The sequence below is a fragment of the Candida tropicalis genome, assembly GCF_000006335.3.
Source record: "Candida tropicalis MYA-3404 genomic scaffold supercont3.8, whole genome shotgun sequence".
Lineage (NCBI taxonomy): Eukaryota > Fungi > Ascomycota > Pichiomycetes > Serinales > Debaryomycetaceae > Candida > Candida tropicalis.
The window spans coordinates 12,489-35,241 of record NW_003020060.1 but is presented as its reverse complement, the minus strand read 5'-3'; the positions used below and the strand labels follow the sequence as shown (position 1 = coordinate 35,241).

At 36.2% G+C, this 22,753-nt stretch overlaps 8 protein-coding genes across 8 annotated transcripts; 5 read left to right on the top strand and 3 right to left on the bottom strand. All coding sequences in view use genetic code 12, as the record gives it.

The window, feature by feature from the left end:
* Positions 1-136: 136 nt before the first annotated feature.
* Positions 137-2,245, top strand: BRE1 (E3 ubiquitin-protein ligase; the record flags this gene model as incomplete). The annotated part of the gene is made up of 1 exon (XM_002550899.1): positions 137-2,245. One exon carries the CDS (start codon positions 137-139, stop codon positions 2,243-2,245), a length of 2,109 nt encoding a protein of 702 aa, XP_002550945.1.
* A 915-nt stretch (positions 2,246-3,160) lies between these two features.
* On the top strand, positions 3,161-5,353 carry BDF1 (chromatin-binding protein; the record flags this gene model as incomplete). Its single annotated transcript, XM_002550898.1, has 1 exon — positions 3,161-5,353. One exon carries the CDS (start codon positions 3,161-3,163, stop codon positions 5,351-5,353), a length of 2,193 nt encoding a protein of 730 aa, XP_002550944.1.
* A 2,386-nt stretch (positions 5,354-7,739) lies between these two features.
* FAS1 (tetrafunctional fatty acid synthase subunit) lies at positions 7,740-13,859 on the top strand (the record flags this gene model as incomplete). The annotated part of the gene is made up of 1 exon (XM_002550897.1): positions 7,740-13,859. The coding sequence occupies one exon, from the start codon at positions 7,740-7,742 to the stop codon at positions 13,857-13,859; it is 6,120 nt and encodes a 2,039-aa protein (XP_002550943.1).
* Positions 13,860-13,936: 77 nt separating this feature from the next.
* Positions 13,937-17,416, bottom strand: AFL1 (inositol polyphosphate kinase; the record flags this gene model as incomplete). The annotated part of the gene is made up of 1 exon (XM_002550896.1): positions 13,937-17,416. One exon carries the CDS (start codon positions 17,414-17,416, stop codon positions 13,937-13,939), a length of 3,480 nt encoding a protein of 1,159 aa, XP_002550942.1.
* Positions 17,417-17,561: 145 nt separating this feature from the next.
* Positions 17,562-18,425, bottom strand: CTRG_05239 (uncharacterized protein; the record flags this gene model as incomplete). The annotated part of the gene is made up of 1 exon (XM_002550895.1): positions 17,562-18,425. One exon carries the CDS (start codon positions 18,423-18,425, stop codon positions 17,562-17,564), a length of 864 nt encoding a protein of 287 aa, XP_002550941.1.
* A 462-nt stretch (positions 18,426-18,887) lies between these two features.
* On the bottom strand, positions 18,888-19,622 carry CTRG_05238 (uncharacterized protein; the record flags this gene model as incomplete). The annotated part of the gene is made up of 1 exon (XM_002550894.1): positions 18,888-19,622. The coding sequence occupies one exon, from the start codon at positions 19,620-19,622 to the stop codon at positions 18,888-18,890; it is 735 nt and encodes a 244-aa protein (XP_002550940.1).
* Positions 19,623-19,884: 262 nt separating this feature from the next.
* CTRG_05237 (karyopherin alpha) lies at positions 19,885-21,516 on the top strand (the record flags this gene model as incomplete). The annotated part of the gene is made up of 1 exon (XM_002550893.1): positions 19,885-21,516. One exon carries the CDS (start codon positions 19,885-19,887, stop codon positions 21,514-21,516), a length of 1,632 nt encoding a protein of 543 aa, XP_002550939.1.
* A 336-nt stretch (positions 21,517-21,852) lies between these two features.
* CTRG_05236 (uncharacterized protein) lies at positions 21,853-22,557 on the top strand (the record flags this gene model as incomplete). The annotated part of the gene is made up of 1 exon (XM_002550892.1): positions 21,853-22,557. The coding sequence occupies one exon, from the start codon at positions 21,853-21,855 to the stop codon at positions 22,555-22,557; it is 705 nt and encodes a 234-aa protein (XP_002550938.1).
* Between the last annotated feature and the right edge of the window lie 196 nt (positions 22,558-22,753).

Below are 22,753 nucleotides of genomic sequence, written 5' to 3'. Positions count from 1 at the left end.
TTTGAATCATTAAACCACTGACGTTAAATCATCATTGCTCCTTGAATGAATACATGGCTGGTAGTATTCGTTAATTTCACGATCATTGGTCGTGTGCGTCTCAGAAAATTCCTAAGAAGAAAAAAAAATTTTTTATATGGCTTTTTTTTCCTACGTTTTGTTCTTTTTTTTTTTTCTTCTTTTTCTTCTTCTTACTCCTCCTATTTCGTCATTAGCTATAGTCCAAATGAACGGTGGAAAAAGAACTCTTCCAGATTCATCAAGCCTGCTACCTGCTAAGAAACCAAAGCAAGAGTTGAGTTCGTCCGGTCCTTTAACTCAAGATGATGTTGTTTATTTCCAAAAAGAAGCTATTTGGAGACAAATGATTCAATATAAACAACAAGTTGTTTCATTGCGTCTGGACGTCATAAGATTACAACGTGAATCAAACACACTGAAACATATTATAACGGTTTTGACTGCGTGGTATGAACAAATACTTGGTCTTTTCGGTGAAATAGACAAACAAGAGTCAGCTGAGTTATTGGTGGCCTTTGAGAAGAATGTAGATGAAAAACTAGAAAATTTAAGAACCAAGTTGTCTGGTTTATTGTCTAATAAAGTTGTTTTTGATGAATCCAAGTATGAAAAAATTGCTGGAGAATTTGCCCTTGTTTCACGAGAAAACCAACAGTTCCAAATAGAAAAGTCCTCGCTTTCTGAAAAGATTGAACAATTGGAATCCAAAATTGAAGAACTCATTAAAGAAAGAGATAGATCAGTGTCAAAGACTTTACAGAGAGTAGACGCATCAAGAAGAGTTGAAAATTCTGAAGAAGAGGAAGAAGCACCTGTATCACAGCCAAATGGGTCCCATAAAGAAAATAGTGTTTCCCCAGTGGATTCAGAGGAACTAGATAGACTTAAAAGTGAGGTTGAACAGCTCAAGTCAGCCAACAAATTGCTCTCAGAACAGGTAGAACAGTTGACCAAAGACAACCAGTCATTAATTCAGCAATCAGTCAATTTAGAAAAGAAGTTGCATAACTTGGAGGAGTCTGATTTACAGGACAATATTTTTTACAAGAAAGTTGTTAAAAACAACCAGTCGTTACAACAACAGATCAGTAGTGTCACCAAACTTAATTCAAGTAATGCATCTAAATTGAACGAATTGGAGAAGCAGCAGAATGATTTAAAGAATTTAATTCTGAGTGAAATCCTTGAAGAGAATGAAAAATTGAAACAACAATTGCATGAAAGTGAGAACAATTTGGTGAGAATTAGAACAGCTCGTGATGACCTATTGGCCAAGAATGCTATATTATCAACTCAGTTACAAGATGAAAAAACAAACGAATCGTTGATTAAATTGAATGAAGAGTTATCCAAGAGAATCGAACATTTAACAAAAGAAAAACTCGATTCAATAGTTGGATCTCCAAGTGAAGATAAGCTTAAAGAGTTATCACAAGATGAATTGATTCAAAAGATTGGGCAGTTGAATGAAGAAATCAAGGAAGTGGAATTGGCGTTTAAACAGACTCGAGAAATAACATTGAAGAAATTGAATAGTTCGATTGATCAAGAGAACTTGACAAAGAAGTTGGCAATTGAAAAGAATAAAGCTGATCAGAAGTATTTTGCTGCCATGAGATCCAAGGATTCATTGAGTAACGAGAATAAATTATTGAAAGCGCAAATCAACAAATCACAGGAATTGATCAAGAACTTGAATGAATTGGAGAAAAAGTATTTGAACAAGATTGAAATTTTAGGCAATCAATTGGTGGATTTCAAGACAATCAAGGAAAATTCATTACTGGAAAATTCCAAACTACAAGAAGATTTGAGATCAGTGACGATTGCCCATGACACATTGCAACAAGAGCTTGAGAGAGTTAATGAAAAATTGGAATCCACCTTGAAAGAATTCACCAGCTTGCAAGATGTAAATAAGAAGCAAGAAATTGAATTGACCAAAGTGGAGAAACAATTAAAGTCTACTGAAGACATTTTGCAAAAATACAAATCCAATAACACCAATTCATTATTGCAAGAAGATGAACAACAACTTGAGGCATTAAGATCGATTGCTAAATGTTCGGTGTGTTCTAAAAACTGGAAGGATACGGCCATTACGGTTTGTGGACATGTATTTTGTTCTAAATGTACACAAGAAAGATTGGCTGCTAGATTGAGAAGATGTCCAAGTTGTAATAAAGGGTTTTCAGCCAATGATTTACTAGCTGTTCACTTGTAAGATTGGTTGAGTCATTTTTGTTCTGTTTCTTTCTTCTCTGTCTTACGGATAGATCATTATGTATTACTTGTATATTTTTTGTTCTTGTTGTTTAATCTTTATAATTATTATTATTATGTACAGAAGTAAAAAGGAAAGAAAAAAAAAGGATGTGCTGGCCAAACGCGTTTTCCCCTATTGTTCCTATTTGCTCCGTTTCAATTCATAACAAATTATTTTGAGTCACGCGCGGATTAAAAAAAAGAGAAGAGAGTGAGAAAAAAAATCTTTCTTGCCACCCTAGAGAATGTAGTAAAACTTAGAAACCACGGACAACACGAAAGCTTTTTAATTAAAACAAAAAACCTATACGTACTTTTATCAAAGCACTGCAAATACTACATCAAACGGAAAATAGAATGAATACAAAAAAAGACATCTCTTCTACAGGGATTCTCAGTTTGTTGTCATATATTTGATGATTGTATTGTAGTGGGCTGGCTATCACAGCAAAAAGAAGAAACTAGCATTCAAGGAGTGGTTTTTTTTTTCTTCTGTCTCTTTCTTTAATAATATGATTATATGGGTCGTGTACTGGACGAGTAATTTTTTTTTTTTTTTGCTGTTTGATTGAAACTATAAATACTGTTGAAGATTTCGCACATTTTTTTTCAGGATTTTTTTTTTTTTTGTTGAAATTTTTTTTTTATTTTTTTTTTTTTAGTTTTGTTTTTTTTTTTCTCCCTCCCGTATTGGTAACACGAATTCTGCACAAGTTTCTTCTTTAATTGAATTTAAAGAAGTTTTATTTCACATTGCTTTTTTCCCCTCCTTATATTATTAATTTTTTTTTATTGGACATCTTGTCCTAGCTCATACACAATCATTTAAGTAAATTTATCTTCTAAGGGTAGTAGCATAAGTAATTCTTTATAAATGTCTGAAGTATTCCCTGAAACAAATACTCCCGTGCAAACCCCATCAACTGAAAGTTTTGTTAATAAGATGAACGAAAGCGAACACGATAAACTTACTCAGGAAACGAATAATAATAGTAATACGAATAGTAATAATACTCAAGAACCACTTCTGCCTCCTAATCCATCTCCAAGCCCTGAAAAGAGAAAATTAGACGATGAAGATGTTGAGGGTAACTCTAACGAACAAGAAGGTACAGACACGGTTAAGGAACCAGAAGTAAAGAAACAAAAGACTGAAGGTGAAGATAAAACCGATGAGATTTCTGGAGATCAACCAGAAGGCAAACCAGAGGATAAACCAGAGGATAAACCAGAGGACAAACCAGAGGACAAACCAGAAGACAAACCAGAAGACAAACCAGAAGACAAACCAGAGGAGAATCCTATGGAAGTGGATAAAGAATCGACAAATCCGGTGGAAGAGTCAACAAAGACACAGTCATCTGGAGAAAATCAAGATGATGCACCTGATGTTGAAGAAATTCCAGCCCCAGCACCTCCTGTTTTCACTGAACCAGCTCCAAAACCACCTCAAGAACCAGATGTCAATAATTTGCCTGCTAATCCAATACCAGCGCATCAATCTAAATTTGTACTCAACGTGATTAAGGTTATTAAAAGAAATAGAGAAGCAGTTCCATTCTTACATCCTGTTGATACTGTCAAATTGAATATTCCATTCTATTACAATTATATTCCACGTCCAATGGATCTTTCCACAATTGAAAGAAAAATAAACTTGAAGGCATATGAAGACGTGTCTCAGATTATTGATGATTTTAATCTCATGGTTAAAAACTGTAAAAAATTCAATGGAGAAGCTGCAGGTATTTCAAAGATGGCTCTGAATATTCAAGCTCAATTTGAAAAACATATGGTTAAAGTACCACCTAAGGAATTACCCGTTGGTGTCAACATTTCTACTGTAACTGCCCCAGCCACATCACCAGTTTCAAATAGAAGAAAATCCACATCTGAATCTGACTCAGTTGCTGCTTCTAGACCAAAGAGAAAGATTGTTCCACCAAAAGCCAAGGATCTAGAATACCACACGAAACCAAAGAATAAGAAATTTGCGGCGGAATTGAGATTTTGCAACCAGACCATCAAAGAGCTTATGTCGAAGAAACATTATAATTACAATTTCCCATTTTTAGCACCAGTTGATACGGTGGCCTTGAATATTCCAAACTATCGTGAAATTGTTAAGGAACCAATGGATTTGGGTACAATCCAAACAAAGTTAACCAACAATGAATATGAAAATGGTGACCAGTTTGAAAAAGACGTAAGATTGGTGTTTAAGAATTGTTATGCGTTCAATCCAGAGGGTACTGATGTTAACATGATGGGGCATAGATTGGAAGCCGTTTTTGATAAGAAATGGGCTAACAAGCCGGTTCCAGAGCCAACTCCACAAAACACAGATGTCAGTGATGGTAACTACAGTAGTGAAGACGAGGCAGATGTTGAAATTAGTGAGGCTATGCTTTCAGAAGTTCCCGCTATTCAATTCTTGGAAAACCAAATTATACGAATGAGAAAGGAGTTGGATGAATTGAAAAAAGAGCACTTGAAAAAGTTGAAAGAACAACAAGCAGCCAAGAAGAAGAAGAGACAACAAAAGGGTAAACGTAGATCATCCAAAGCTAAAGGAGCCAAAGATAATCACCACAATAATCATCATAGTCATAGTGTGCAAGCTCCTCCTCCTCCACAGCCACCTAAATTGACTCCACCGCAACCAGTTGTAACATATGAGATGAAGAAACAGGTTTCCGAAATGGTGCCAAACTTGTCAGATAAGAAGTTGAATGCATTAATTAAAATTATTCAAGATGATGTACAAATCAACAATGATGATGAAGTGGAATTGGATATGGATCAATTGGAAGACCGTACTGTATTGAAATTGTATGACTTTTTGTTTGGGGATAAAGCGTTGAAGAATTCTGCTGGTAAGAAGAAGAAGTCTATTGGTAATAATAATCTTGATGAATTGGCACATTTAAGAAACCAGTTGGCATTGTTTGATGAAGGTGCTGAAGGAAATGGTCAATCACAACAAGATAATGGATTTATGGGCATTACACATCAAGAAGAATCATCAGAAGATGATGCATCTTCAGAAAGTTCAGAAGAAGAATAAGAGATTTTCCATTAATGATAGAAAGTGTTTTTGATTAATTTTTCTTATTTTAATTTTTTATTTTTATTTCATTCTTATATTCCATTTCAGATTAAGTGTATTATTTTTCCAAATTTTGTATTGAAAACAGCTTTCTCATCAAAATGACCTCAACAAGTCATGCAATGGCAATTCCTGATTTTTTTTTTTTGTACTATATACTTGATTAAGTTTTGTTTATGTATATATTAATATCAAGTTTTTTTTCTTTTTACAATTGTATATATATCTACAGTCGTTGCAGTTTTATTTCGCGCTAGCGTGAGCATAATTTTCAGATCAGTGAGTCAAAATTATTCGCACTATTTGCAAAGAAAAGTTCATATTAAGGCGGTCAATATTTTTGATACTAGTGCGCAAAAAATGTTCATATTACATGACCTCTATTTGTTCATACTGAAAATGTATGATATATGATATGAATAAAAAAGGGCAGCTAGTTTGAAAGTATTATTTCCGCTGGTGTGAACAGTTTGAGTCCATTTACTATGAACAATTAATCTCCTTTACTATGAATTAAATTGTCGCACTAGTATTAATAATTTCTTTGAACTTGGTACGAACTGAAAATAGAAACAATGTATTATCATACATATGATTTCGATCACGTGCTTTGTAGTAGTTTTCCTCAATCCAATATTACAATGTTTTATTAAAGATTTGCTGCAAAAATTCGAGGAAAAAGATAAAATAGAGTAATACATTATCGGCACAATTTATCACAATAGTCATTTTACTTAAACCCCTGATGTGTTCCTTTTATCCTCAACTGTTTATTTTCTATAATTAACCTCAAATTTAACGTTTGTTTACTTGAACAATAGAAGACATGTTAACTATTGAATACACATGAGTGGCTCGAAGGAAATAAAAAGAAACCAAATTCAAAAAAAAAAGTAGGGCGCAGGAAAAAAGACAGGAAGAAAACGGGATGAAATTTAACTCGCTACCTGCTCAAAAAAAATAATTAACTCCAGAAAGATATTCTAATAGATAGGAATATGTTCTTACAAGTAATAGAAGTGAGATGAAACATATCTACCAATGTGGTTGTACCATTGGTGTAGATTTTTAGTAGATGTTGTGTGATTTAGAAGTGTTGTGATTGGCTAGTTTACTGTGGGTCTACAAGGGTCGTGGTTAAGTGTCTAAAAAAACGGATGAGGCAAAAACAAAAAATAAAAAAAAGAAACCGTGAAAACCAACATTTTCAAATTCTGTTGGGATTCTGCAAATGAAAAAAAAAAAAAAAAAATTATTGAGCCATGTACACGAACTACATACACAAGGAGTTACAAAAACAAAATGGTTGAAATTAAACAATAGCTGAGTAGAAAGTCCGACGATTCCACCAACAAAAAAAAAAACAGAGAACATACAAATTTAAATTTAAATTGTTAAATTGACAAAAGAAACACCCATCAGTTGCGAAATTTATATTAAACTCAACCTTTCTTTTTCTTTCAAGTGCATTTCCTAATATTTAGAAGCAATTACTCAAAACGTTTGAAAGATATCTTATCTCCAAACCTCAGTAGTTGACTTTTTTTTTTTTTTTTTTCGTACCAGCATATTTGTTAAGTATAGGAATCGCATAGGAGATGGAATTTTTCTGTATGTGTTTCTGTCTTTCTTTCTCTTAAACGTCAATATCGCTCGGGAAATCTTAAAACTTATAAGATCGTTTAATTAAATTAACTGGTTTAGAATCAACTGTGTAGCCCTCATGATGGATGGCATTGTAGGACGCATCCATTTACTACTTCTACTACTACGAAGCTACCGTTTCAGGAACAAAACGGTACTAGACTAAGCAGCAGTGAGTGTTTGATTTCTCCTTTTCAAAAATTTATGCCCCAACATTAATTATTATGGCCAACAAAAAAAACAAAATTTCTATAAAACACGCACAACACGTACAGGAACAATTAAAATAATTTTTTTTTTTTTTTTTTTTTTGCATTATCAACCTGTAACCCATTCTTTTTTTTTCAATATATAAACCTTCATCACTTCCACCAGATCTGTTGTAATATTTTTTTTGTTCTTTTTTTTTTTATAAAAAAAATTTCTTTCTTTGAATTCTTTTCTTTCTTTTATTTGTTTCCTGTTATTTGAAATAAACTAGAGCACCTTTCAAACAACTCCCCATTAGATAAGTATTTCCTTTCTTCTACCGCTGATCCCTCAAAGTTAGAATCTTATTTATTATTTCAAATCTCCTATTTTTCAACCCTATACAAATTTTTCATCCGAAAATTTTTCTTATTTTAAATTCAAATTTTAGCGACTACTGTCCATATTCCATATAATTATATCTTTATAAAACAGACAATAATAACTAATCATGTCTACTCATAGACCTTTTCAATTAACTCACGGTGCTATCGAACACACTTTATTAGTTCCAAACGAATTATTTTTTAACTATTCACAATTAAAAGATGAATTCATAAAGACTTTACCTGAACCAACTGAAGGTTTCGCTGGTGACGATGAACCTTCCAGTCCTGCTGAATTATATGGTAAATTCCTTGGTTTCATCAGTGATAACACTGTCCAATTCCCACAAATCGTACAATTATCCTTGCAAGATTTCCAACAACGTTTCTTGGATAACCATGATAATATCCACTCCTTTGCTGTCAGATTATTAGATGATGAAGCTTACCCAACCACCATTACCAAAGTCAAAGAAAATATCATCAAGAACTACTACAAAGCAATCAAATCTATCGACAAAGTTGAATCAAACTTGTTGTACCATTGCAAACACGACGCCAAATTAGCTGCTATTTTCGGTGGTCAAGGTAACACTGATGATTACTTTGAAGAATTGCGTGAATTGTACACTTTATATCAAGGTTTGATTGAAGACCTTCTTATTTCCATCGCTGACAAGTTGGATGAATTATACCCTTCTTTTGACAAGATTTTCACCCAAGGTTTGAATGTCTTGGGCTGGTTGAAACACCCAGAAACCACTCCAGATCAAGATTACTTGTTGTCAGTTCCAGTAAGTTGTCCTGTCATCTGTATCATTCAATTGTGTCACTACACCATTACCTGTAAGGTGCTTGGCTTAACACCAGGTGAATTCAGAGACTCCTTGAAGTGGTCCACTGGTCACTCTCAAGGTTTGGTTACTGCTACTGCTATTTCCAGCTCTGATTCCTGGGATTCATTCAAACAAAACTCCATTACCGCTGTTTCCTTGTTACTTTTCATTGGTGCCAGATGTTTGATGGCTTACCCAAGAACCACTTTACCACCAACTATGTTGCAAGACTCTTTAGAACACGGTGAAGGTAGACCATCTCCAATGTTGTCTGTCAGAGATTTGACTATTACTCAAGTTGAAAAATTCATCGAACAAACCAATTCCCACTTGCCAAAGGAAAAACACATTGCCATCAGTTTGGTCAATGGTGCTAGAAACTTGGTTCTTTCTGGTCCTCCAGAATCCCTTTACGGTTTCAACTTGAACTTGAGAAACCAAAAGGCTCCAATGGGTTTAGATCAATCCCGTGTCCCATTTAGTGAACGTAAATTGAAATGTTCCAACAGATTCTTGCCAATTTTTGCTCCATTCCACTCCCATTTATTAGCTGATGCCACTGAATTCATTTTGGATGATGCTAAGGAACACAGATTGTCCTTCCAAAAATTGAAGATTCCAGTTTATGACACCTTTGATGGTTCCAACTTCCAAGACAGCAAAGAACCAGTCATTGAAAGAGTTGTTAAATTGATCACTGAATTGCCAGTTCACTGGGAAACCGCCACCAACCACAAGGCTACCCATATCTTAGATTTCGGTCCAGGTGGTGTTTCTGGTTTGGGTGTTTTGACCCACAGAAACAAGGAAGGTACTGGTGCTAGAATTATTGTTGCTGGTGCTCTTGATTCCAACCCAATTGATGATGAGTATGGTTTCAAGCACGAAATCTTCCATACCTCCTCTGATAAATCCATCAAATGGGCTTCCGATTGGTTGGAAGAATACAAGCCAACTTTGGTCAAGACCTCTCAAGGTAAAATCTATGTTAACACTAAGTTTTCCCAATTGTTGGGTAGAGCTCCATTGATGGTTCCAGGTATGACCCCAACTACTGTCAACCCAGACATCATTGCTGCCTCTTTGAATGCTGGTTACCACATTGAATTAGCCGGTGGTGGTTACTTTGCTGGTAGTATCATGACCAAAGCTATTGATCAAATTGTTGCCAACATTAAACCAGGTTACGGTTTGGGTATCAACTTGATCTACGTTAACCCATTCATGTTGCAATGGGGTATTCCATTGATCAAGGAATTGAGAGAAAAAGGTTACCCAATTCAATCTTTGACCATTGGTGCTGGTGTTCCTTCCTTGGAAGTTGCCACTGAATACATTGAAGAATTGGGTCTTACTCACTTGGGTTTGAAACCAGGTTCTATTGATGCCATTAGTCAAGTTATTACCATTGCCAAAGCTCATCCAAAATTCCCAATTGTCTTGCAATGGACTGGTGGTAGAGGTGGTGGTCACCATTCTTTTGAAGATTTCCACCAACCAATTCTTCAAATGTACTCCAAGATTAGAAGATGTTCAAACATTGTCTTGGTTGCTGGTTCTGGTTTTGGTTCTGATGAAGACACCTACCCATACTTGACTGGTTCTTGGTCCAAGAAATTCAACTACCCACCAATGCCATACGATGGTGTTTTGTTCGGTTCAAGAGTTATGACCGCTAAGGAAGCACACACCTCCTTGGAAGCTAAGAAATTGATTGCTTCTTGTCCAGGTGTTCCAGATGAAAAATGGGAACAAACTTACAAGAAACCAACTGGTGGTATCATCACTGTTAGATCTGAAATGGGTGAACCAATCCACAAGATTGCTACCAGAGGTGTTATGTTCTGGAAAGAGTTGGATGACACTATTTTCAACCTTCCAAAAGCCAAAGCTTTGGAAGCTATCAAGAAGAAGAGAGATTACATTATCAAGAGATTGAACAGTGATTTCCAAAAACCATGGTTTGGTAAGAATGCTAGTGGTGTCTGTGACTTACAAGAAATGACCTACGAAGAAATTGCCAACAGATTGGTTGAATTGATGTATGTTAAGAAATCTCAAAGATGGATTGACGTTTCCTTGAGAAACTTGTATGGTGACTTCTTAAGAAGAGTTGAAGAAAGATTCACTTCCGCTTCCGGTGTTGTTTCCATGTTGCAAAATTTCGCCCAATTGAATGAACCAGTTACATTCACTGCCGAATTCTTCAAGAAATTCCCACAAGCTAAGGATCAATTGATTTCTGAAGAAGATGCCGATCACTTTTTGTTGTTGGCTGCCAGACCTGCTCAAAAACCAGTTCCATTTGTTCCAGTCTTGGATGAAAGATTTGAATTTTTCTTCAAGAAAGATTCCCTTTGGCAATCTGAAGATTTGGAAAGTGTTGTTGATGAAGATGTTCAAAGAACTTGTATCTTGCACGGTCCAGTCGCTTCCCAATTCACCAAGAAGGTTGATGAACCAATTGGTGAAATTTTGGATTCTATCCACGAAGGTCACATTGCTAGATTGGTCAAGGATGAGTATGCTGGTGATGAATCTAAGATTCCAGTTGTTGAATACTTTGGTGGCTACAAGACTGACAAAGTCTCTGTCGACAATGTTCAAATTAACGCTACCAGAAAGGAAACCGTTTATGAAATTGGCTCTAAATTGCCAGCTAAACAAGATTGGTTAGATTTGTTGGCCGGTACTGAATTGAACTGGTTGCATGCTTTCATCTCCACCAAGAGAATTGTTCAAGGTTCCAAACATGTTGCTAACCCATTGCATGACATCTTAGCTCCTGTTGCTAGATCTAGTGTTTCTATTGACAAGGCTACCAGCAAATTGACTGCTTTTGAAAAAGTCAAGGGAGAGTTAGTTCCAGTTGTTGAAATTGAATTGATTAAACCAAACACCATTCAATTGTCTTTAATTGAACACAGAACTGCTGATGGTAAACCAGTTGCTTTGCCATTCTTGTACAAGTATGATCCTGCTGATGGTTTTGCTCCAGTCTTGGAAATCATGGAAGACAGAAATGACAGAATCAAGGAATTCTACTGGAAATTGTGGTTCGGTTCTTCTGTTCCATACAACAATGACATTAATGTTGAAGAACAAATTTTGGGTGATGAAATTACTATTTCTAGTCAAGATATCAGTGAATTTACCCATGCTATTGGTAACAAATGTGATGCTTTTGTTAACAGACCAGGTAAGGTTACCTTGGCTCCAATGGATTTCGCCATTGTTGTTGGTTGGAAAGCAATCATCAAATCCATTTTCCCAAAGACTGTTGATGGTGATTTGTTGAAATTGGTTCATTTGTCCAATGGTTACAAGATGGTCCCTGGTGCTGCTCCATTGCAAAAGGATGATGTTGTCTCTACCAAGGCTGATATCAAAGCTGTTTTGAACCAACCAAGTGGTAAATTGGTCGAAGTTGTTGGTACTATTTTCCGTGAAGGTCAACCAGTCATGGAAGTTACTTCCCAATTCTTGTACCGTGGTGAATACGAAGATTACTGCAACACCTTCCAAAAGGTTACTGAAACCCCAGTTCAAGTTTCTTTCAAATCACCAAAGGATTTGGCTGTCTTGAGATCCAAAGAATGGTTCCATTTGGAAAAAGATGTTGAATTTGACGCTTTGACTTTCAGATGTGAATCCACCTATAAATTCAAGTCTGCCAATGTTTACTCTTCCATTAGAACTACCGGTCAAGTTTTCTTGGAGTTGTCTACTAAAGAAGTTATCCAAGTTGGTTCTGTTGACTACGAGGCTGGTACCTCTTATGGTAACCCAGTCACTGACTATTTGGCAAGAAACGGTAAGACCATTGAAGAAGCTGTCACTTTTGAAAATGTTATTCCATTGTCATCTGGTGAAGAATTGACTACCAAAGCTCCAGGTACTAATGAACCATATGCCATTGTTTCTGGTGATTACAACCCAATTCATGTTTCCAGAGTTTTTGCTGCTTATGCTAAATTGCCAGGTACCATCACTCACGGTATGTACTCATCTGCTGCTATCAGAGCTTTGGTTGAAGAATGGGCTGCCAACAATGTTGCTTCAAGAGTTAGAGCTTTCAAATGTGATTTCGTTGGTATGGTTTTGCCAAATGATACTTTGCAAACTACTATGGAACACGTTGGTATGATTAACGGTCGTAAGATCATCAAGGTCAAGACTGTTAATGCTGAAACTGAAACCCCAGTTTTGCTTGCTGAAGCTGAAATTGAACAACCAACCACCACTTATGTCTTTACTGGTCAAGGGTCTCAAGAACAAGGTATGGGTATGGACTTGTACAATTCTTCTGAAGTTGCCCGTAATGTTTGGGATACTGCTGATCAACATTTCATCAACAACTATGGTTTCTCCATTTTGGATATTGTTCAAAACAATCCTAAGGAGTTGACCATTCACTTTGGTGGTGCTAAAGGTAGAGCTATTAGAGACAACTATATTGGTATGATGTTTGAAACCATTGGTGAAGATGGTGCTTTGAAATCCGAAAAGATTTTCAAAGACATTGATGAAAACACCACCTCCTACACCTTTGTCTCCGACACAGGTTTGTTGTCTGCTACTCAATTCACCCAACCTGCTTTGACTTTGATGGAAAAAGCAGCTTATGATGATATTAAATCCAAGGGTTTGATTCCAAGTGATATCATGTTTGCTGGTCACTCTCTTGGTGAATATTCTGCTTTGACTTCTTTGGCCAATGTTATGCCAATTGAATCTTTAGTTGATGTTGTTTTCTACAGAGGTATGACCATGCAAGTTGCTGTTCCAAGAGACGAATTTGGTAGATCCAATTATGGTATGGTTGCCGTCAACCCAACTAGAGTTAGTCCAACTTTCAACGATGCTGCTTTACGTTTTGTTGTTGATGAAGTTGCCAAGAAGACCACTTGGTTATTGGAAATTGTTAATTACAATGTTGAAAATCAACAGTATGTTGCTGCTGGTGACTTGAGAGCTTTGGATACTTTGACCAATGTTTTGAATGTCTTGAAAATCAACAAGATTGATATTGTCAAATTGCAAGAGCAATTGTCTCTTGATAAAGTTAGAGAACACTTGTATGAGATTGTTGATGAAGTTGCTGCTAAATCTCTTGCTAAACCACAACCAATTGAATTAGAAAGAGGTTTTGCTGTTATCCCATTGAAGGGTATTTCTGTTCCATTCCACTCTTCCTACTTGATGTCTGGTGTTAAGCCATTCCAAAGATTCTTGTGCAAGAAGATCCCAAAGACTTCTATTAAACCACAAGACTTGATTGGTAAGTATATTCCAAACTTGACTGCCAAGCCATTTGAACTTACCAAGGAATACTTCCAAGATGTTTACGACTTGACTAAATCTGAAAAGATCAAGAATATCTTGGACAACTGGGAAAAATATGAATAAGCTATTTGTTTGTATAGAAACCATGTATATTAGAAAGAAATAATAAATTTTTTTGTATATTAGCTTTATATATGTATTTAACTACTACCGCTAACTAAAGGACTTGAAATATTGACTGGGGTGAATTTCTTTGGTAATGAAACTCTAGAAAATCTTGATTTCAATCTTTGGGTAACCAAATCCATATCCAAATGTCTGGTTAATGAAATTCTTGGAATACATGCAATGTAATGATCATCGTCTAATTGAACATCTAATGGATCTTGAGTATGACAACCTGGCGATAATGATAATCTGATAGAATGTTTCTTTCCGCTTGGACTGGTTGGGTCGTCAGCTTCATACAACTCGAATACAATTTGTGACAAGTAATCCAATTCAGGAAGAGCGTTTCTAGCAATCTTCATTGGCAACTGGGAACCATAGATGATGTTTAACAAAGTATAAATATGTGACTCTTTAGTGAAATAGTTAACCAAAGCTGGTCTATCGTTCTTTTTCATATCATGAATGTCAGAAAGAATTTGTTTGGCCAATGGCAAGGAAGTCAACAAACCAATATCTAATTTTTCTTCATCTTTGATACCATACTCTTGAGGACAGATAAAGTCAAACAAGACTTTTGATAATCGGTACAATTCACGTAATCTAGCAAAAGTTGGGTCATCGAATGGAGTTTGTGGAGTCTTTTCATTTCCTTTACCACCATTTGGTGTAGCACCGCTTAATACCCAACCAAGAGATCCAGTAGTTGAGCTTGGACTAGCATTAAGATTGACGGATGAATTGTTAGTTGAGGTAGAAACAGAATCTGGAATCTTGAAATTATTCATGGCCAAGAGATTTATTGGATATTCACTAACCAAACCAGAAGAATTGACGGTGCCTCCACAAGTGGATTTTAAACGAGCAAGAAGCTCTTCATCATTCGGATCATATGAAAAAATCATTTGAAGAAATTGACGGTTGTGCAACGCATCATACTTCATGGTATCATACAACTCACTGATTTTAGACGGATGTGTTTTCTCAGCTGTGATAAATTCAAGAAATAACTTGTCCCATCTTTCTTTGAACAAGAATGGGTCTTCGCCGGTACACCATTCTTTTTGAAACTCATCAACATTCTTTGTTTCAAAATTGTAATTCATGATTTGGTGGTAGAAATTCATCAATTCACAAACTCGGCTGATAACTTCAAATGGTTGAGGCATCTTTGGTGGCCAAGCAAACTGTGGTGGCGCTTCAGCACCTTCACGTAATAATGGTTTCAATTTCTTTTTCACTTTATCCATTAAATCTTTTGCGGCATTGGAGTCATCCAATAAGTCTTTTCTAACGATAAGGAAATCATCAGGTAATGGTTCGTCCAATTCAAGTAAAGAATCAGTGAAATATTGAGCACTAGCAATAACCCTTCTTTCTGAGGAAGTATATATTTTGACATTTTCGAGCGCCTCACGATTAAGTAACTGAAGTTTTTGTCTAATTTGCTCACCCAAATCCGTTGCTTGGTGTTTAGCAGAATGGGTTGGTTCACCACCCCATTTCAAGATCAATTGCACTTTATCAACAATTTCAGGGTTTTCGCTATTCAAAGTTGGTTTAAGTTGGATCTTGGTACCTGGAAAGTTCATTTTCTTTTCTAATGCACCACGCAATTGTTTTAATTTGGCCAAATCTTCTAACCCTTTAGCTTCAGCAACTTTAACGGTTTCTAATACAACCTGCAAATCCGAAACAGCTCTAATGATAACTTCTTCTCTATGGCCTTTAAGCAAGGAAATAAATAATGGGGATCGGAAAGAATACTTGAATTTTTGCTTTGGTGTACGATCAGCATGTCTAATAACAGTGACCATACCTTTGAACACCCATTTCTGACCTTTTTGTTCAAATTGACTTGCATTTAATGTTTTAGGAATGTGTTTCGACAACAAGTCTCTGGATTTCTTGGCTTCGATAAACAAACCTCTCAAGATCTTTGCACAGGAAGAATAGTATTCGTCATTATCTTTGACAAACGAAAATCCATTGACATCGATAACATATGACTTGCCGTGGACTCGAAGTAAATCAAACCCACAAATTGTTTGTTTGAAAGCATTACTGATATTCCTGGCCATGGCTTTTTCATCATCGGCCAATTCAGTGACATATCTAATTTCTTTACCATGGGTATTTCTTCTAACAATACCATCAACAACAGGAGATTTTCTAGTTTCGGCATGACAGAAATTTGGACCCACTGTATAAGCTTTGACATCCTCAAAATTATCGGTGTCCATAAACTCCTCGTATATAAATGACCCATCGGTTCTTGGACTTGACAAAGTTGGATCAAACTCAGAGGACTTGTTACCAATCTTACGGAACAACTTTCTTCCACCACCACCTGTAGCAGTTGGATAGTATATGTAAACATTGTGGTCTTCACCATCGACTGGTTTTTCAACAAATGGTTTCTTCATGACTCTATCACCTACTCTAAGGGTATCTTCGTCTACCATTTCCCAGTCTGGTTCTTCTTGATGAGTCAAATTATAAAGTTTCTCTTCAGACATGCCAATTTCTTTCAATCTTTCCAAGAGTTGGGGCTCCAAAAATGGACCTCCATCTCTACTGATTTCTAATCTTGATGGAGATGGAACATTGGCATGGTTCAAGATGGCCAAAACCACTCTTCTATCCCAAAGAGCTTTCTGGAAGACCAAGTCATTGATGATATATGGCTTTCTGTAGTTTACGTAGGCAATGGCTTTGTCCAAAGGGAACCCATTTGAGAAAAAACTGATCAAAAAATCACAGGTTGGCCAATTTTCAATTGCTTCATCAAGAATGACCTTATCACCGAAAATCACAGTTTCAAATTCCCCGGTTTCAATAAGACGTCCAAGAATACGTCTACATGGTTTGGACAAAGCTTTGGCGTCCATAGCACAGACACCGATAGTACCTATCTTTGGCAATTTTGGTACATCTGCATGTGATTTTCTTGAAGCGTTTGAGGTATTTGAAATTGTCTTCATGATTCTATGACCATCTGAAAATGAATTTGAGTGCGATTTGATACCAGATAAATTTTCGGTAGTTAATGGCTGTACCAAATCGTCTTCACTTGGGTGACCAGAGGCTGAAGATATGGAGTTCAATCTGGAAACCGAATCTTCTGCATTTGTTTTTGGTGTATAGGCCTCTAACATCGGAGCTATAGAAGCCATTGCTTTCTCTGTCGTGGGAGTTGCATCTGTATGTTTGGTCATGCTGAGATGATCCAATGAAATAGATAATGGTGAGATTGGCTGACTTTTTGGTTTAACTGGAGGTGAAGCCTTTGTGCTACTATGTTTCTCAGTCCCTGGAACAGGGATAGGTAATGATTCAGATTTGTCACTCATGGGTACAATTGAACCAAATAAAGTTTTTGCTGCAAGTTTATGAAAAAAAGAAAATACAAAAAAACAACGGTGAAAAGAACGAAAAAAAAAATTGAGTGAGTGATTGAAAGAGAATTGAACAATTGATGAGATTGAATGTAATGTGGGATCCGCCCGCATCAATTCGTTTTTAGTGTTTCTTGGTGGAAAAAAAAAAAAGAAACAAAAAAATTCGCAAGAGAAAAATTGCTGCCAGAGTCAGAACGTGTTCAGTTTTCATCTTTGTGTTCTATTTAATAAATTATCTAATCTAATGTCTTGTAATCTATGTCTTATCGGTCTTGAAGAACCTTGCAAATAATCTACTCTTAGAAGTTGATCGTGATCTTGATCTCGTTTCTGGCTGTAATTCCTCGCGGTTACCTCTTCCTCTTTCTTCATTCACTAGACTTGTATATGATGAACTTCGAGAAACTGAAGGACTTAGTAACGAAGGCACTTTCTTTCTTATCACTCTATTTTCAATTTCATCGATATTCTTAATCCAATTCTCAAAATAATGTGGGCCATCTATTTCTTGTTTCAAAAACTCGACGTATTTGTATGTGGGTTTCACCAAAATAACTGGAACTAAAGAGTATTCCAAAATATGTTTCGACAACGAAGATTTTGCAAAACCACGGTGATGTTCTTTGCCATCATAGTGATGGGTTCCAATAACCATCATGGACGGTCTATATTCCTCAACGGCTGCACTCATGGCTTTTCTAGCCTTACCAATGGCAATTTGGTGGATTATTCGAACTTTTTTAAAATGTTGATTCAAACTTTCAAACATTGCAAGATTCTTCTCAGCTTTTCTCTTATCAATCGACTCGTTAATCTTTTCATCAAGAACCTGTAGGATCACTATAGTATCCCCATTGATAATCATTTCATCGAAAAGCCACTCGACTGCTTTTGAGGATTCCATATCTCCATTATACCCCACAAGATAAGTTTTATTTGTTCGACGAAATTTAAATAACGGATGTTTCACCTTGATAGTATATGACTTTTGATGGCCATGTGGTGATGTATCGAATGAAATGCCCCTTTCCATTGAATGAGTTCGTGGCATTGATGGTCTTGCCTTGAGAATAGGATCTTTAATTTCTGATGCTGGAGACATCACAGGTGATAATGTCATTGGAGTTGCAGATATCGAAGGTACTGGTGTGATACCAGAATCTGAATCAAAGTCATCGTAATACAATCTTCCCAACAAATCTGATGAATCATTTTCTTGACGATACAGATCTACCGAATCATTACTTGTATGGTATAATTCCGCATTTAACTGCGTATTTCGTAAAGTTTCATCATCAAATTCGATACCCTTATTACGATATGCAACGGTTCTGCAGAAGTGTCCAGCAGCTGTTTCACCGGTTCCGTAGAAGATGTCATTATTAGTAACTACCTACAAAAACAAGCAAAAGAGAAGGTAAAAAAAAATTTTTTTTTAATAATCAGGAAATATGTCCAAGGACAACAAAACAAAGAAACGGCGAGAAATGGGGCGTCGCGCTCTGAATGATATAAGATCTATGATTTGCAGAAAAGAATACATACGCTTGCACTATATACACGATACTCAGTTTAGGTCTTTTCACCAATTGGACCTACCATTATTCACACCACTATTGGTTTCAATTAAACCCCAGATTCTATCCATTTTAATTCCACCAATGTTATCCATAACATAGAATTCTCTTTTTTGTCCATCTCTGTTCTCTTCCCATGTAGCATAAGGAGAGTAGAATTTCGGTGGTGGCAGTAGTTTCAAGGACTTGTTGTCTGTAAGAGTTAACAATTCATTGTATGTTTTACTACCGGTGACGTTTAGTTTCTCCATGATGAGGTTTTCATCACTGACAAGGTTTTCCAACGTCTGGGGTTTAGTTTTATCATACAATCTAAAGATTCTTGTGACATAGTCCCTCGTCTTATAGTGAACCAAAGTGAACGGAGTGAAAGTCCCTATCAATGTAGCATATGCATATAGATCATCAAATTGAGGAGATTCGTAAAACAACTTTGCCCCATAAACACCCAAAACACCCACACTCAAGGTCAATCTTTTTAAAATCGACACATACTTAGTAGCCGGAGCTTCATAAATCGGCAGATAAGCCAATCTATACTTTTCTGGCATTTTGGTTTTCCCAATCTTGTTGGCTTCTTTTATATACACGGGATCATCTTCAATAGTTGGAGACCACGGGTTATTTTCACTTAGAATATCGTCAGTTTCAACAGTGCTATCAGAAGGATTGAAACTTCTCTTTGCATGGAATTTTGCAGACACCGAGAATGCACGATAACGGATGGATCTTGTAAGCATCTTTGTATTAACGTGATGATTATTAGGGAAGTTTAAAACAAAAACTATAGGAGAAAATTTCGAAATTTAGTTGTAGTGTGAAGACTCAAAAAAAAAATAGTAAAATTCCTCTCTGAGAAGAAGAAGAAGAAGAAGAAAAAAAAAAATCCTTTAACCAGAACAGACAAACAAACAAAAAAAAAAAAAAATCAAAGAGAAGGAAAATTTCAGAATTTTAATTCATCCTACCCAATCGCCATCCATTACTATTATATTTGTCACCATGGACGCAGACGCAACTAATAGATTTGTTCCCGAATATCGTCGTACTAATTTCAAGAATAAAGGACGTTTTCAAAGTGATGAATTGAGAAGAAGAAGAGAAACTCATCAAGTTGATTTGAGAAAACAAAAAAGAGAAGAAGTGTTGGCCAAAAGAAGAAACTTTACCAACGAAGGTAATGATTCTGAAGAAGAAGATGAATATGATGCCAATCAAAATAATGACGAAAATCAATTTTACATCAAGTTGAAACAAGATTTACCAAAAATGATTGAAATGATCCAAGCACCTGATTTCGATAGTCAATTAGCAGCAACAGTTAAATTCCGTCAAATTTTATCGCGTGAACACAACCCACCAATCGATATGGTTATTGAAAGTGGTGTCATACCTACCTTGGTTGAATTTATGAAGGAAGACCACCCAGATATGTTACAATTGGAAGCTGCCTGGGCCTTGACCAATATTGCCTCTGGTAACTCTTCTCAAACCAGAGTTGTTGTGGAAGCCAATGCCGTTCCTTTGTTTGTCAGATTGTTATACTCCCCATCTCTTGAAGTGAAAGAGCAAGCCATCTGGGCTCTTGGTAATGTTGCTGGTGATTCTTCTGATAACAGAGATTACGTTTTGAGTTGCCATGCTATGGAACCAGTTTTACAATTATTCAACTGCACAAAGATGTCCTTGATTCGAACTGCTACCTGGACATTATCCAATTTGTGCCGTGGTAAGTCCCCACAACCAGACTGGAACACAGTGTCCCAAGCAATTCCAACTTTATCCAAATTGATCTACTCAGTCGACGCCGAAACTTTAGTTGACGCGTGCTGGGCTGTTTCTTACTTGTCTGATGGTACCTCTGAAGCCATCCAAGCTGTTGTTGATGCCAGAATCCCACACCGTCTTGTTGAATTATTAGGTCATGAATCTACATTGGTTCAAACTCCAGCATTACGTGCCATTGGTAACATAGTCACAGGTAATGATTTACAAACACAAATTGTCATCAATGCTGGTGTTTTGTCTGCCTTGGCTCCATTATTAAACTCTCCAAAAGATACTATAAGAAAAGAAGCATGTTGGACCATTTCAAACATTACTGCTGGTACTAGTGACCAAATCCAAGCTGTTATTGATGCTAACTTGATTCCACAAGTCATTAGATTATTGATTGAAGGTGATTATAAGACCAAGAAAGAAGCATGTTGGGCTATTTCAAATGCTTCTTCTGGTGGTTTGACCAAACCAGACCAAATTCGTTACTTGGTCAGTCAAGGATGTATCAAACCATTATGTGACTTGTTAGCAATTGCTGATTCCAAAATTATCGAGGTTACATTAGACTCCTTAGAAAATATTTTGAAGATGGGAGAAATGGACAAAGAGGCTAGAGGAGCCCAAGTCAATGACTATGCATTGTACATTGAAGAAGCTGGTGGTATGGAAAAGATCTTTGAATGTCAAAACAATCCAAACGAAAAGATCTACCAAAAAGCATTCAATATTATTGAAAAATACTTTTCCGACGATGAAGGTCAAATTGACGATGAAAACATTGTTCCTGAAAGTTATGGCAATGCATTTGGTTTTGGTATGGACACCAACCAACAACAACAAAACTTCCAATTTTAATGTTATCAATAGTCAACCGCTATCTGGAGAACAGAAAGAAATATTATAACTACATAAATCAATTAAATCTTTACTCGAGCTGTATATTGCGGAATATTTTTAATTTGCGAACTTTTTCTTTGTCATCTCTTTGATGTTGCGTCCGTGCGTGGGCATTGAGTTGTTGGTTTGCTATCGGCACCCGGATAAATCATCGCTCTCTCTCTTTTTTTTATCCTTAATTTAGTTTTGCTTTGCATTCTTCTTCTTCTTCTTGTTGTTGTTGTTGTCACTTTTTATTATTATTATTATTATATATTATTATCAATATATACATTATTCATTCTCTTATTAACCATGTCTAGAAGAGTTGTGGGAAATCCAGTTATTATCGCAATTGATGTGGTTTCTGTTGCTGTTGGATTATATGGTGTTGTCAACGTGCTCAAGCTTGAACTATCAGAAGATTTGCAAAATGCTGGACATTTCCAATTCCTTACCAATTTATCATTGATTTATACTGTTGGGGTCTTTATCATCGGCTTGGTGGGTCACTTGACTAGATCGTCCTTTTTGTTTGATCTCAAAAACAATTTACACCCTGTTGCGTTGGCCCTAGAGTCAATAGTAGCAATTGTATACTGGCCATTGCGTCTATTTTGGTTAGAATTGTTGACAAAGAATCCAGAAAATTTCTCTCTTGCCTTGAGTGTTGACTTGTCGATTCATTTGATGCCAGTTGTGTCATTGTTAATTGATTACTTGGTGTTTATGCCACGTTGGACAATCAGAAATAACACAGCATTGGGGTTGATTACTTTTCTTACTACTGCCTACTGGTTCTTGTTGAAGTATTTGGTTGACACTGAGAATGGTGGAAGGTATCCTTATGCATTCATGGATATGGAAAGCGATGGATTGAGAATGGTTGTATTTGGTGTTGTTGGCGTGGTTGCCTTTTTGCAGTTTCTCTTTATGAGAAGCATTTACGACTTTATCGTTGCTAAAACTGAACTTGCTGATAGAGAAATCGATAGAGAGTTATCTAGAAAGAACTTATAAGATTTTATTTCCTATTCGTAAACTATTTAATGTAGAGTTGACAATGTGTCGATACCTGCTGCTACCTATTGGGTTGCCCCCGTACCATCTGGTGACAATCACTAACACATTTGTCGCATGGTGTTTGACTAGAGTTTCTAGTATTCTCATACCTGCTCCTTTCTCTCCGTTATCCTTGAATCCTTGAACTATTTGG